Source organism: Muntiacus reevesi, chromosome 12 (genome assembly GCF_963930625.1).
Source record: "Muntiacus reevesi chromosome 12, mMunRee1.1, whole genome shotgun sequence".
Taxonomy (NCBI): Eukaryota; Metazoa; Chordata; class Mammalia; order Artiodactyla; family Cervidae; genus Muntiacus; species Muntiacus reevesi.
In genome coordinates, this window is record NC_089260.1 from 14,767,882 (window position 1) to 14,783,937 (window position 16,056).

The 16,056-nt window shown below is 45.5% G+C and overlaps 1 protein-coding gene across 2 annotated transcripts in view; it reads left to right on the plus strand.

The window, feature by feature from the left end:
* Positions 1 to 16,056, plus strand: part of MATN2 (matrilin 2) — a 166,958-nt gene that overhangs the window by 50,892 nt on the left and 100,010 nt on the right. For both annotated transcript variants that reach the window (XM_065902517.1, XM_065902518.1), the window contains exons 3-4: positions 1,857 to 2,426; positions 14,201 to 14,323. In XM_065902517.1, the coding sequence (XP_065758589.1) occupies positions 1,857 to 2,426; positions 14,201 to 14,323 (693 nt within the window). The remainder of the gene's footprint in view (positions 1 to 1,856; positions 2,427 to 14,200; positions 14,324 to 16,056) is intronic.

Here is a 16,056-nt window from a genome sequence, read left to right on the forward strand (position 1 = left end):
TTCATCTGTTCATGGACACTGAGGTTGCTTCCTTATCTTGGCAGTTAGAAATAATGCTGCTATGAACATTGGGGTGCCTATATCTTTTTGAATTAGTGTTTTTGGTTTTTTTTTTCAGATAAATACGTGGAAGTAGAATTGCTGGGTCATATGGTAGTTCTATTCTTAGGTTTTTGAGGAATCTCCGTATTATTTTCTACAGTGCCTGCACCAATTTACATTCCCACCAACCATGTATGAGGGTTCCTTTGTCCATATCCTCTCCACAAACTTCTGCCCCAGTCAATTGACCTTTTATTACATAACTTCCCTACAGAAGAGATAAGTTACATAATATAATGCTAATCATATTATGACTTTCCTGGTAGCTCAGGCGGTAAAGTGTCTGCCTACAATGCGGAAGACCCGGGTTTAATCCCTGGGTCGGAAAGATCCTCTGGAGAAGGAAATGGCAACCCACTCTAGTGTTCTTGCCTGGAAAATCCCATGGATGGAGGAGCCTGGTAGGCTACAGTCCATGGGGTTGCAAAGAGCTGGACACGACTGAGTGATGTCACACTTTCACTTTCAATCATATTATACCCATCGGCTGTGGTATCAGTACAAGTTTCAATCTGAATTTAAAGTCTTTTTTTGTAACTGGCTTCAAGCTACCCCTCCAACTTCATTCTTATCCATAACTCTTAGCACTGCCTTCAACACTTATTCTGTTTTCTGCTGTATTCATGCCATCTCGGGCTTTTGTTCATGGGTTCATCTCTACGTGTTCCTTCTCAGTCTAGACACTATACATCTGTAAAGCCAGCTTGTGTCCCATCTCCTTGACCCCAACCCACTAATATTCCTGTTCTCTGAACACCTAGCATCAGCACCACACTGTTTCATACTAGTTATTCTTCCCTTTTTCCATTAGTTAAGTCTCCCCAGGTAGACTGTAAACTCCTTGACATGGGTCCCCACCCTAAGCATCTTCTATACTTCCCGCAGTATCCAGCCAAGCTAATGTGCTGTGCAGTAAATAAAAAAGTAATTTTGATGCTGCTCAGATGTTTGCTCACCTAAAAACTACATTGATAACTTTCTAGAAATTGAAGTTCACTTCTTTTGTAAAAAGAAATAGTATCTTGTTTGCTGCCAATATTCATGACCACCCGGTCATGCACATATACATCCTTACAACCTTCCTGAGTGAAGAGAAACGATGAAAATTTGAAAGGTGACCCCTGGCTCTAGGATTTCCTACCTGCATTGGGTCCTTAACAATCTTATTTTATTTATTTTAATTGAAGTCTATTTGATTTGTGATATCATGTTAGTTTCAGGTATATAGCTCAGTAATTCAGTTATGCAGATATATATAACTCCTCCAGTTTCTCTTTCCTTATAAGTTATCACAAAATATTGAAAATAGTTCCCTGTGCTACACAGGAGGTCCTTGTTGGCTATCTGTTGATAATTTATTGTTGGCATTGTTCAGTTGCTCTGTCGTGTCCAGCTCTTTGCAGGTCACATGGATTGCAGCACACCAGGCTTCCTTGTCCTTCACCATTTCCCAGAGCTTGCTCAAACTCATGTCCATCGAGTCAGTGATGTCATCCAACCATCTCATCCTCTGTCGTCCCCTTCTTCTCCTGCCTTCAATCTTTCCCAGCATCAGGGTCTTTTCTGATGAGTTAGCTCTTCGAATCAGGTGGCCAAAGTATTGGGAGTTTCAGCTGCAGGATCAGCCCTTCCAATGACTATTCAGGACTGATTTCCTTTAGGATTGACTGGCTTGATCTCCTTGATAACTTATATATAGTCGGGTATTTATGCTTAATACTCTTCTGATATGTTTGCCCCTCCTTTCTCCCCAGGAAGCACGTGTGAGAACAAGCAAGCGGACGTGGTCTTTATCATCGACAGCTCGCGCAGTGTCAACACCCAGGACTACGCAAAGGTCAAGGAGTTCATCGTGGACATCTTGCAGTTCTTGGACATTGGCCCTGACGTCACCCGTGTGGGCCTGCTCCAGTATGGCAGCACGGTGAAGAATGAGTTCTCCCTCAAGACCTTCAAGAGGAAGTCCGAGGTGGAGCGTGCCGTCAAGAGGATGCGGCATCTGTCCACGGGCACCATGACAGGGCTGGCCATCCAGTACGCCCTGAACATCGCCTTCTCGGAAGCAGAGGGGGCCCGGCCCCTGAGGGAGAACGTGCCTCGGGTCATAATGATCGTGACCGATGGGAGGCCCCAGGACTCGGTGGCCGAGGTGGCTGCAAAGGCCCGGGACACAGGCATCCTGATCTTTGCCATCGGTGTGGGCCAGGTGGACTTCAACACGCTGAAGGCCATCGGGAGCGAGCCCCACGAGGACCACGTCTTCCTGGTGGCCAACTTCAGCCAGATTGAGACGCTGACCTCAGTGTTCCAGAAGAAGTTGTGCAGTAAGTCCTGCTCCTCTGTGGCTCTTCTGGGGGCGTCATTGGGATGAGGTCATCCACCTTCCCGTGTTCATTCTGTGCTACCTGGCCCCAGGTGCTGGGCTGGCAAGGGGTCTTTAGCAAAGGGCGAGGTAAGACACAGTATTCTCTTGGGGCTCACACTCTGGTCAAGGATGCTCATTAAGGATGCAGTTACACAAATAAGTAAGTACCTGCAGTTGTAAGTGTAACGGGGGAAGAATTCAGGGCAGGACCTGACCTAGGCCAGGGGCTCAGGAAGATTTCCCTGGGGAAGGGACATTTACACTCAAGCTGCATAATGAGTCAGAGTAGGGAGGGGATGTTTTCCTCCAGCACCTTGGATTGGCCTGGCATTACCTAGGTTGGAATTCATGAGTTGCAGTAAGCATGAAAATGGGAAAAATGTAACTTCTCCTTGGATGGTGTGGAATACCAGGCATTTTTGCCCTACAGTGGTGCTAGCCGTGGATGTTTTCTCAACCCAGAGAGAAGCCTAGTCGGGGGCAGGGGACAAGATGTGCTCCTGGTGCCTCCTCACTTGATAGGATGGCAGGTGCCTCCCAACTTCTGCAAGGTCGTGCTTCCCCAAGTCCTTGAGCTGTCTTATTCTGCGTTAGAGGTCTTCCCCATCTTGCTTTCCAACCCTACTCTCCCTTCCTTACCAGACTCCTCCCAGTAGCCTCCAAGCCGCGCTCCTGTTTCAGCTCTGCCAGAAGGTCAGCTTGTCCTCTTCTTGGTTTCCTGCTTCTGCCACTGTCTTCTCGTCCTTTCCTCCTCCAGAAGGGCAGGGGCCCAGGGTGCCAACGCAGGCTCTATGCTAGTCCCTGGAAATGGGACGAGCTTCCTGACCTGGTAAAACAGTGCTCAGTCCTGCCTTGCCCACCCCCAGTGGCCTCTGTCCCCTCCAACTGCCTTGCTTCTTTGATGGGAAAACAAAAGCAAGTGTCTATTCTGAGATGACTAGTATTTCCCTGGAGTCTGAGTGGAGATTGACCTTATGGACCAGACTCATCTCCGACTCCCCAGGAGCGGGAACCTTTGGACCACTGCTCAGAATGTGAAAAAGTCCCTCCATCACCTCTCCCCCACCCCACTCCATCGAAGCCTCAGGAAGGAAGAACAGTGTGCTTCTGATGTGTCTTTAAAGTCCTCTACTGAAAACTGACTTCAAAAAGCAGAGAGCCCATTGATTTTTTACTCCAAAATCAAAAGGTTTACTTGAAAAATCAATGCCACGAAGGAAAAAGAAACTTTTGCTCTACAATGTCACTTGGAAAATATTCAGAAGTGCCATTTCCCTGGCGCCGCAGAGGGTCTGGGCCGCTACGGCATGCCGTGGCCTGAGTCACCTGGAAAACTTCACCCAGTAGAATGCACTGCAAACATTTTTAAGGTTTATGACTTTAAATGACTTCTGCAGAATTTATGCTCCCCCTTTCCTGGAAATATTAAAAAAAAAAAAAAAAAGAAAGAAAGAAATTGGTCCTGTAACAATTTTGACGGGTTTATTCATTTGTCTTGGAAAAATGTTAATGGAGGAGTTCTTTTCTAAGCGCTCTGAATTGAGCAGCAAAGGGGAAGGTAATATGACGAGGGTGTGTTTGTGAACTTGCTCGTAGAAGAATCTTCTCTCTGCTTTTTGACCAGGCAGCAAAACTAAAAGACAGTTTGGCTACCCACCTCATTTCTTTAAGATCTCTAAGAGAACATCAGTATTATGCCATTCTTTCATTCTCCAGGGCCCAGAAACTGAATCCCTCTTCCCACCCTGCAGAAAGCTGGCTCCTGAATCTCCACATCGCAGGGCTCTGCTGAGCAGATCTGTCAACTGTCTGGAAAGGTTAAGGGGCCCCCAGAGCCTCTTTGTCAACTGTGCAGTAAAGATCACAATAACTAATATTTATTAAGTTCTTTCTCTTGTGTTTTCACACTTGATCCTCACAAAAATCTGGGGAGGCGGCACGATACTATCCCTCCCTTTTATAGGACTGTAAACTTGTTAAGTGGATCCCCCAAGAACAAGCAGCCAAGAGATGGGCGTTCTGCTTCCAAGCCTCTTGCTCTTTTCACCCTTCTTTGCATTGGGAAGTAGACATTTCTCCTTTAAGGTAAACGGTTTTCTGCGAGCAGCCTCTGCAGTCCAGCCATGCTAGGTCCACCAGCTCTGAGGTCGACATTCACCCTGGAGTTGGATGGGACGCCTTTGCAGGAGTGGGCGGGGGGGCACTGTCTTGGTGAGCCCCCCCATCCCAACTGTGCAGATGCTGAGCACATCTGTAAAATGGGGATTTCACCTGCGGAGTGTAGATGCGTGAACAGATGGCATTATAAACTGTAGAGTCCAGCTCAGTGTGCACCGTGTTGTGTGTGATTACAGTCAAACCCACAGAGGACCAGCAGGGTGGGCAGATGGCCTCGGCTTTGACCTGCCTTCCAATCCTCAGACAACAGCGATGAGTGTCTTCCGTTTTGCCGACAGCAGTTCTTTGGGGTTTCAGAAATCTCCTTTGCTCCTTAAACATTTATTGAACCACACTCTGAGAGTATGCTGCTGCTGCTGCTGCTGCCGCTAAGTCGCTTCAGTCGTGTCCAACTCTGTGTGACCCCACAGACGGCAGCCCACCAGGCCCCTCTGTCCCTGGGATTCTCCAGGCAAGAACACTGGAGTGGGTTGCCATTTCCAAATACTGGAATGGGATGCCGTTTCCTTCTCCCGCTGATAGTATGAAAGTGAAAGTGAAGTCACTCAGTCGTGTCTGACTCTTTGCGACCCCATGGACCGTAGCATACCAGGCTCCTCCCTCCATGGGATTCTCCGAGCAAGAATAGTGTAGTGGGCTGCCATTTCTTTCTCCAGGGGATCTTCCCGACTCAGGGATTGAACCCGGGTCCCCTGCATTGCAGGCAGACACTTTAACCTCTGAGCCACCAGGGAAGCCCTTTGATAGTATCATAACAGCTAATTTTGTCCTGGGCTAGGTACTTTCCATACATTATTTGACTGAATACTTATAATAGCCCTGTGAAGTAGGTACTATTATTACCCCATTTTACAGAAGTAGAAACTGAGGCTTAGAAAGGATAAGCAGCTTCAAGTGGCAGAGTTGGAGTCTCTCTGGTTCCAGAGCACTTACCTTCCACCTGCCAGGCCCGAGGGTTTCAGGCTGGTGGGAAAATGCTCTTATTACAGATAAACAGGATGTGTGCTGTATGAAGTGTACACTGCAGAGGCCTTGGGAAGTCACCTGGCCCTGGGGGACCTCTGATCACAGAATGCCTGGTTCTGCCTAGGGAGTCCAGGAGAACTTTAAAGGGGAGATAATAATGATAGTAGCTTTTATTCTCATAACAAACCTGTGAAGTAGGTGCTCCCATAATTCTCACTTTATAGAAGAATAAGCAGAGACCCAGAGAAGTTTAGTAACTTGACCAAGGTCACACAGCATTCAATGGTAGAGCAGAGGTGTAAACCCAGGCATTCTGGCTCAGAACCTACATCTTAACCACGATGTGCTACATAGATGTGAAAGATGAATGGCAGTTTATTGGATAGAATGTGCAGGAAAGGTGATTGCAAGGAAAAGAATGATATTTTTAATAGTTTTTTTTCTCTTTCATTTAAAAACAAAAACAAACAAACAAAAAAATGAGTCCAGAGTCTCTGTTAATTTCATGACTTCTAAGGAGACATAACCCACAACTTGAGAAGTGCTAAATGAGAGGCTAGGCAGGGACATAGAGGTCAAAATAGAGGTAGCGAAGAGATTTCAGAGGCAAGATGGGCTAAGGCTGGTGTGCTTTGGGCGGAAGTGAAAAGCGCGGCTGGATCTGTGGATTGGGAGAGACAAGGTGTCTCCAGGTATGATGAAAGCAGACGCTTTTATTGTACAGTTAGAAGGTCTGACCTTGACTGGGAATCCTGGCTCTGGCGCTCACTGGTGTGGACATGAACTCGGGCACAGCAGTGGCCTTGTACCCACTGGCAGGGAATCCTGATAGCAGCCACAGCTGAGGGCGGGCGCAGCGGGGGCCTCCTGAGGTTACATTCTCAGGCTGCCAAGAGAAACTTGGAGGCCCGGTGCCCTGTGAATGAGGCCCTGTCTGCAAGGTGACCAAAACCTACCCGTGCTGAGGCCCAACATTTTTGCCACCCAGTGAGAGAGGACATTGAATTTAGAGGCTGAAAAATGCATGTCTATCCTGAGTCTTCCAACGACTTGTAACCTGGGTAGGGCTGTCTGTTTTCTTTCTTTCTTTCTTTTGGCTTCACCAAGCCACTTGCAAGATCCTAGTTCTCTGACCTGGGATTGCAGCTGGGCCCTCAGCAGTGAAAGCACAGAGTCCTAACCACTGGGCCACCAGGGAATTCCCAGGGCCGCTTTTAACTAACCTCTTGATATCGGCTTTATCAGCTTAGCCTGGAGGTGGGTCATTCCTACCCTAAGAGCCCCACCTTACCTAGGCACAGTGGATGGCCCTAATTGTGTTCCTGGGCTTCTCTGGTGGTGCAGTGGGAAAGAATCCGTCTGCCAGTGCAGGAGACGCCAGAGATGCAGTTTTGATCCCTGGGTCGGGAAGCTCCCTTGGAGTAGGAAATGGCAACTCACTCCAGTAGTCTTGCCTGGAAAATTCCATGGACAGAGGAGCCTGGTGGACTACAGTCCATGGGATCGCAAAGAGCACTCACTCACTCAATAGTGTTCCTAAGACACATCTCCCATCAACTCGCCTGGATAAAGCCCGCACTTCCGTAGCCAGTAACAGTTCAAGACCCCCAGGCAGCCCACCCCTCCTTCGATCGTTCCTTTGGTCAATCACACGTCCATTAATAAGCATTTATGAGTGTTCAGACTTCCTAGTTAAAAAAATCCACAATCCAATCCTGCCAAAGACTTAGTCTGCTCATTAGTGATTCTTTCTCCTGAACACAAAGCCTTGTCCCAGCTTCAACCTGCAAGGCCTTTGAGGGCTGAGACCCCTGCAGGCCACTCTAGGAGGCAGGGCAATCCCCCTGTTTTCAGTCACGTCACGAAGGCCTGTCCCCTGGGGGAGGAAGGTGCTAGGGTCAGATGCTCGTAGGATGCTCGTAGGATCACTGATTCCTCACCTATAAAATTTTAAAGATGGAAAATGTTTATACAACCATAGTAAAAATGTTTGGGATTCTTTTGGTTGAAAGTAACAGAAGTTCAACTTGAGCTAGCTTTAGAAGAGAGGGGATTGTGTTATATTACTCATGGAAATAAGAAGTGTAGTGAATGACAGTCCAGCTTTGCTTCCATCTCCACTCTCTGGTTCCCTTTGGATTTATCTGATTTCTTGGGCAGACAGCATGTACCCTGTCAGCCCTCAGATATGCTTGCCCTCACTGTAAGCCCCCCTTTCCTCAATTCTTGTGCCTAAGTGCCAAGAAAAGACACCAGTCGTCAAACCCTGTACACCCAACAGTGGCCAGGAGCGGGACTGCCTCACACCAACACATAGCTCCCCCTGTCATCACGCATTTAGAATGAGAAGGAAGGACAGCGTCTAGAAAATAGAAGTGCCTATACTGAAGGCCCCTAGACACCAGACATGCCTTTATTCTACAGGTGAGGAAATAAGTCAGAAGGAATTCCCCAGCTTACCTGAACGTCCCTCACTTGTTCTAGGCAGAGGGAGACTGGAGCAGAGGTCTTCTGGCTTCTAATCCAGTGCTCTTTCCGTTACACCAAATTCCTGGTTCCAATTTCTTTTATAGTACATAGCCAAAACAAGCCTTAGTAACAAGCTGTCACTCCAAACCTTATGCAGTAGTTCTTTAATTTCCCTATTTGACAAGTGAAGAAAGTGGAGCTCAGGGAAATTAAGGAATTCACGCAAGGTCCTGGTGAAGCTCGGCTTTAATCTGTTCCCTGAGGTCGTCCGCTATGCTATCTGCAGCTGAGCAGTTATTTTCTCTGCCTCACGTCTCCTGTCTAAATCCTGTCAGGGTCTCTGTGAGAAGTCTGGCAGCGAGCTCATCACTTGGGCCTCGCACCAGTGGGTAACAGCTGTGTTGCTGGTTGCCTAGACTTCAGATTTTCTTCATTACGGAGGAGAATCATGACATGCTGAGAGTTGCACAAGAACCACCTCTATGTCCGTGGGTAATTTGACGCCAGCAGCTTGGCAAAGAAGAGAGCTTTCCAGGGGTGCAAAGCAAATGCAAATTAAAAACAGGATAATGAATTTTCCCTGTCAAACCTTAATGTTTGCTAATCCTGAGTGCTAAAGTTTGGAGGAAGTGGGAATCATTACTCTCATGCATTGCTGGTATGAGTTACCTTACAAGGCAGTTAGGTGCTATTTATTTAAAGCAGGACCCAGTCCTAGAGAAATAGTTGCACATGTGCTCAAGGAGATGTGTTTGAGAATGCTCGTCACAGCATTGCGAAAGTGAAAATGTGGACTGGTTGGGGAAATGGCTAAATAAAATGAGCCATAGTCATATGACCAATGGATAAAGCAATTAAAAGAAATAAACCAGACCTAATGTACTTGACCACCTGCTTTCCAGGTGGCGCTAGTGGTAAAGAACTTGCCTGTCACTGCAGGAGACGCAGGTTCTATCCCTGGGTTGGGAAGATCCCCTGGAGAAGGAAATGGTGCCCCACTCCAATATTCTTGCCTGGGAAATGCCATGGAACGGGGGAGCCTGGAGGGCTACAGTCCATGGGGTCACAAAGAGTCGGACATTACTGAAGGCGACTTAGCAGCAATGTACTTGATCAAATCTAAGATGTAGAGTTGATTCTCATTATTCTTGGTAATGATGTTCTATAAAGTCCTGGTGAATACTGAATTACTAAGTATGAACCACTGCTCCTAGAGGAAATACAGGGTTAGGTTCCTCTGAGCCTCTGGTCCAGCATTGTTGTCAACTGATCAATATATTGTCTTGTTTTATGTGTGTTTCTGTTTAGAAACACCTTAAGGACTTCCCTTGTGGCTCAGCTGATAAAGAATCTACCCGCAATGCAGGAAACCTGGGTTCGACCCCTGGGTTGGGAGGATCCCCTGGAGAAGGGAAAGGCTACCCACTCCAGTATTCTGGCCTGGAGAATTCCATGGACTGTATAGTACATGGGGTCGAAAAGAGTCGGACACGACTGAGTGACTTTCACTTATTTATATATTGTGGATTCATTAGCATTGAACTCACAGCCAACAGCACTATCACTCATGCCTGGATGAAATTTATTAAACACACATTTTCTCTGAAAGGCACTTCACAGCCTTCTCGTACTTAGGAACACCAGACATACTTTACTTCAGCAAACACCAGCACTTCAGTACTACTCTTGGGGCCATCCCAAACATCAAAATCACCGACCAAAAGCACAAAAACACAAAAGGTGTGGCACCTAATAGACCTTGAAAAGGACACTTGTTCACAGCCTGAGAGCAGAAAACAGGAGTGCAGGATATCTCCTGCTCAGCTGCAAGTGGGAATGAGTGCGTCAGGCAACTTAAATTTTTCATCGCTCCGCACGTGTCCTTGAATGATGTTGAAAACACTGTGAATACTGATTTTAGGGTTACAAATAAATTCTTGCAAGTAGGCAAATTTGCAGATATGGAATCCGTGAATAATTAGGATCAACTGTCTGTGTCCTCACATTTGAACATCTCCGGAAACTGGATGGATCTTAGATTCTATGAAAGAGAGTATATATCAGTAGAGATAGAATCTGTTATTAATGTTGAATGAAAAGCCAAGTTGAAGATGAATATATACAGGATGAACTCAAGCATGTAAAATAAAAGTCCACCACACTTCTCCTTTGCTACATACAGTTAATGTATATCAAACATTCCCCTGGGCAGTATTTTAAGCACTTTACCATCTTAATTACTTTAACCCTCCTGTTTCAGTTTTCAGTTCAGTCGCTCAGTCATGTCCGACTCTTTGGGACCCCATGAACTGCAGCACGCCAGGCCTCCCTGTCCATCACCAACTCCCGGAGTTTACTCAAACTCATGTCCATCGAGTTGGTGATGCCATCCAGCCATCTCATCCTCTGTCATCCCCTCCTTCTCCTGCCCCCAATCCCTCCCAGCATCAGGGTCTTTTCCAATGAGTCAACTCTTCGCGTGAGGTGGCCAAAGTATTGGAGTTTCAGTTTCAGCATCAGTCCTTCAAATGAACACCCAGGACTGATCTCCTTTAGGATGAACTGGTTGGATCTCCTTGCAGTCCAAGGGATTCTCAAGAGTCTTCTCTAACACCACAGTTCACAAGCATTAATTTTTTGGTGCTCAGCTTTCTTCACAGTCCAACTCTCACATCCATACATGACCACTGGAAAAACCATAGCCTTGACTAGATGGACCTTTGTTGGCAAAGTAATGTCTCTGCTTTCTAATATACTATCTAGGTTGGTCATAACTTTCCTTCCAATGAGTGAGCGTCTTTTAATTTCATGGCTGCAATCACCATCTGCAGTGATTTTAGAGCCCCCCAAAATAAAGTCTGACACTGTTTCCACTGTTTCCCCATCTATTTGCCATGAAGTGATGGGGCCAGATGCCATGATCTTAGTTTTCTGAATGTTGAGCTTTAAGCCAACTTTTTCACTCTCCTCTTTCACTTTCATCAAGAGGCTTTGTAGTTCCTCTTCACTTTCTGCCATAAGGGTGGTGTCATCTTCATATCTGAGGTTATTGATATTTCTCCTGGCAATCTTGTGCTTCCAGCTTGTGCTTCTTCCAGCCCAGCGTTTCTCATGATCTACTCTGCATATAAGTTAAATAAGCAGGGTGACAATATACAGCCTTGATGTACTCCTTTTCCTATTTGGAACCAGTCTGTTGTTCCATGTCCAGTTCTAACTGTTGCTTCCTGACCTGCATATAGGTTTCTCAAGAGGCAGGTCAGGTGGTCTAGTATTCCCATCTCTCTCAGAATTTTCCACAGTTTATTGTGATCCACAGAGTCAAAGGTTTTGGCATAGTCAATAAAGCAGAAATAGATATTTTTCTGGAACTCTCTTGCTTTTTCAGTGACCCAGCAGATGTTGGCAATTTGATCTCTGGTTCCTCTCCTTTTCTAAATCCAGCTTGAACATCTGGAAGTTCACGTATTGCTGAAGCCTGGCTTGGAGAATTTTGAGCATTACTTTACTAGCGTGTGAGATGAGTGCAATTGTGCGGTAGTTTGAGCATTCTTTGGCATTGCCTTTCTTAGGGATCGGAATGAAAACTTACCTTTTCCAGTCCTGTGGCCAGTGCTGAGTTTTCCAAATTCGCTGGCATATTGAATGCAGCACTTTCACAGCATAATCTTTCAGGATTTGAAATAGCTCAACTGGAATTCCATCACCTCCACTAGCTTTGTTCGTAGCAATACTTTCTAAGGCCCACTTGACTTCACATTCCAGGATGTCTGGCTCTAAGTGAGTGATCACACCATCAAGGCCCTTATGAAGTTAATACTATTTTTACTCCCATATAATATTTAAAAAGTTAAGAAAATTGCTCATGGTCACAAAAACAGATATTTCAGGACTTCTGTAGTGGTCCAGTGGTTAAGACTTCGCGCTCCCAATGCAGGGGGCCTGGGTTCCATTCTGGTCAGGACACCAGATCCCACAGGCACAGCTAAGAGTTCACATGCCATGCGAGATCCCATGTGCCACAACTAAGACCCAGCACAGCCAAAATAAATTAAAAAATAAACAAAAAAAATCCCCAGGTATTTCTTTCACACTGAAGTAAAAATGACTGATTTTAGTCTAGAAGCTTTCCTAACGTTATTTATGGGCTTCCCAGGTGGTACTGGTGGTAAAGAACCCACCTGCCAATGCAGGAGACATAAGAGACACTGGTTCAGTCTCTGGGTCCCCTGGAGGAGGGCATGGCTCCCCACTCCAGTATTCTTGCCTAAAGAATCCCATGGACAGAGGAGCCTGGCGGGCTATGGTCTGTAGGGTCACAAAGAGTCAGACATGACTAAAGTGACTAGCATGCACTCACAGTGTTATTTATATCTTAGGAATTAAAACACAGACAATTGTAAACTCAGAACAATCACAATCATTCTAAATTGTATTGTTATGAAATAAAAAAGTTTTACCTTCATTTACTACCCACCGTGTTTCTTACTTTGAGTAAAGGGACATATACTTAGGATATGCCATCGATTTCATCAGAAGCTGAGTTTTCCAACACAGTGTTAAGGAGACTGTTCTTAGCTATTGAAAGCCTCTTCTGTTTTAGCTTTATAAAAATAAATTTCTACACATGGACATCCTTTTTGTTTATGAGAACATTTGCATAGCTTGTACTCTGTTTATACTGATGCTTGTAATTTTAAATATGTTCAGGTTGAATTATATGAAGCCAAGTAATAAATTTAAGATGTAAAAAACAATAAGAATTTTTGTGAGCTCTGGACAGACTTATGCAAGAATTGATGAATCTGAAAGCTGAGGTACTTCAGAAACTAAATGTGGAAATATTTTTAAATTGAGACATAAAGATTATGGAAACATATGAATGCATTTTTTTACTCCAAAATTTTTATAACACTTTTGCCTGTTAAAAAATTACATTATTCTTGGAATTGATGAGCCTGAGACTCTGGTAATCTTTATTACATCCTTATTTAATAACTTTTCCTCCAAGCCCATTTCTGCCTATGAAAAATCCACACACTAACCAAAGCCCCTTCTGGGATCAGTAAACCCTCTGCTCACCAATTGGATATTATTAATTGAACTGTGAAATTTCTGTTTTTATAGGTCACTTTTGACCTATTTTTAGTTGTTGTTGTATTCTTTAGTTGCTAAGTTGTATCCAACTCTTTTGCAACTCCATAGACTGTAGCCTGCTAGGCTTCTCTGTCCATGGGATTTCCCAGGCAAGAATACTGGAGTGGGTTGCCATTTCCTTCTTTAGGGGGTCTTCCCGACCCAGGAATCAAACCTGGGTCTCCTGCATTGGCAGGCGGATTCTCTACCCCTGAGCCAGTTGGGAAGTCCCTATTTTTAGTTGGAGATCAACAATTTCCTATGACTCAGCCTAACTTCATTTTCCTTTGACCCTCCATGGCCCTCTGTCTGTGCATATTTTTTTTTATTGGAGCATAATTGCTATACAGTGTTTTGCTAGTTTCTGCTGTACAAAGAAGTGAATCAGCCACATGCTAAGTGCTAAGTCGCTTCAGTCATGTCCAACTCTTTGCAACCCTATAGACTGCAGGCTGCCAGGCTCCTCTGCCCATGGGATTCTCCAGGAAAGAATACTGAGTGGGTTGCCATGCCGTCAGGGGATTTTCCCAACCCAGGGGTCGAACATGCATCTCTTACCTCTCCTGCATTGGCAGGCAGGTGCTTTTCCATTAGTACTGCCTGGGAAGCCCCATATGTATACATATATCCCCTCCCTTTTGGCCCTCTCTCTGAACCCTGCTCCCAACCCACCCATCAAGGTCATCACAGAGCACAGAGCTGAGCTTCCTGTGCTTTATAGCAGGTTCCCACTAGCTATCTGTTTTACACATGGTAGTGTATATATGCAATCCCAATCTCTTAATTTATTGGCAATGGCATTTATGTAGAACTGTCTTGTCCAACCAAAGGCTGTAACCCCGCCTTGAGGGTAGGGCCTGCAGCTTGTATCTCTTTGGGTCGTGCTTGCCTCTTCATGGTGTGGCTTCTGGATGACTGTTTGCCAGAGGATGAAGTTAGAGAAGGCATCATTGTTGCTCTAACGTCCCACGTCTTACCTTTCAGCGGTCCACATGTGCAGCATCCTGGAACATAACTGCGCCCACTTCTGCATCAACACTCCGGGCTCGTACGTCTGCAGGTGCAAGCAAGGCTACACCCTCAACTCGGATGAGAAGACCTGCAGAAGTAAGTTTGCTTTGCCGATGTGTCTGTTCTGTCCTCCTCAGCTTTCTCACTCTCTCTTCTTTTATCTGGGCCCGTTTAATTCACCTGTGACCCCCACTCAACCAAGTCATCATTTCCCTAAAGAACAGAAACAAGCTTGTCTAAGCCACATATTTTGTGTTGCCCTGCCCCCCCACTCTGCCTTCACAGCACTAAGGCCAGAGCTGGGCACACAGTAGGTCATCAGGAAGTTTGGAAGATCCCTCCTTCTCAGAAATAGCTTCCTTGGATTCTTGAACTGCTGTCCTTGACTTCTAAGCTGTTCTTTAGCTGAAGAATTTTTTCATCCACGGTTGTTATGAACTGTGCCCTTGTTTCCTAAAGGTGTATGGGGTCTGGCTGCTCACCACCCAGAAAGCCAATAAACAGGCCAGGTTGGTGGAAAAGGGAAGTTTGCTTTATTTCAAATGCTGGCAACTGGGGGTGGGGGGAATGCTGGCAACATCTGTCCAAAGGCCAGCCCCACCAGGGGCAACCAGTGGGGCAAGAGCTTTTATAGATAGAAGGAGGGCGCTACATGCAGAAACAGCACAGTCGGCTCTGACAGTCATCTTCAAATTGGTCATTTTACGTACAGGTAATCTTCAGTTCCAGGGTCCATTTGTCCCCATTTCTTTGAGGCCAGTTCTTGGAATTGTGGCAGCTTATGTCATGGGTACAGTCTGATCATCATTCAGTTAACTTCTTCACCCTGGTGTGTTAATATTTATAAAACAGCTCACAGGACATGGCTCAGAATATTATCTGTAGTCCTTGAGAAGGAACTAAAGGTCCTTGACTATACTTAATGACTATATTATTATTATTTGGTCTCCTTTGACTGTTTTCCTTTGTTTCTGTATTTCTCATTTCTCTGATTAAACTTATTCATTGACCAAAGTTTTCTACAGATAAAAGGCAGGCAGAGGACATGGGGCAGTGGAGGGAGGGGGTCCTGAAGACCCCCTGAAAGACCTCCTGAAAGACCATAGGGTCCTGCTCTGTTTCGCCCTGAGGAGTTGTTTCTGTATTTTTTTTATCTTCCTTGAAGCATGGATTTAGATTGAGCTATTAATGTTGGCTAGGAATGATTATTTAAGTTCTGTTTTAGAAGAGTGCAAGAATCTAATTGGTCTGGTGAGGGACGCTTTATAGGTCTCCTAAATAAAAAAGGGCAAACAGATATAAAGTGTTAATAGAATTCACATTCTCTTTTTTTGGCCAAGCCCCCGTACTGGACAATATACTGACATTAGAGCCGCATGAGGTAATCCACCCCTTAGAGGAGAGAATTACGCATACGTTGAGTGTTGTGCCTATACTTTTTTTTTTCAAGTTATAAATAAAGACACTAATAGCCTAGAAAACAACCAGACTTCCTTAGGACATGAGGAAGACCAGCCCACGTGGAGGCAAATAAAACTCAGCAAATCTGACATGTAGGTCATGTAATGCGTAATTGTGATTATACTGCATGGCAAGTAATTAAGCCCTAATGGAAAGCAGTTTGCACAAATGGCTGTAATTAGTATCGCGTTTATGGAGCCAAACCACATTTTCCTTTTGTCTTTTCACTTTTCAGTGGGTTGAGAGTGGTTGGCTCAGGGCCTCCCTGCCCCCCAGGATTAGGGAACATCTGCTGGACTCCTCTGGTTGGTGGTCTGTAGAAGCTCGAAGCCCCCAGACTCTGTGAGCCCCCCCTGTGGGAGGGGTCC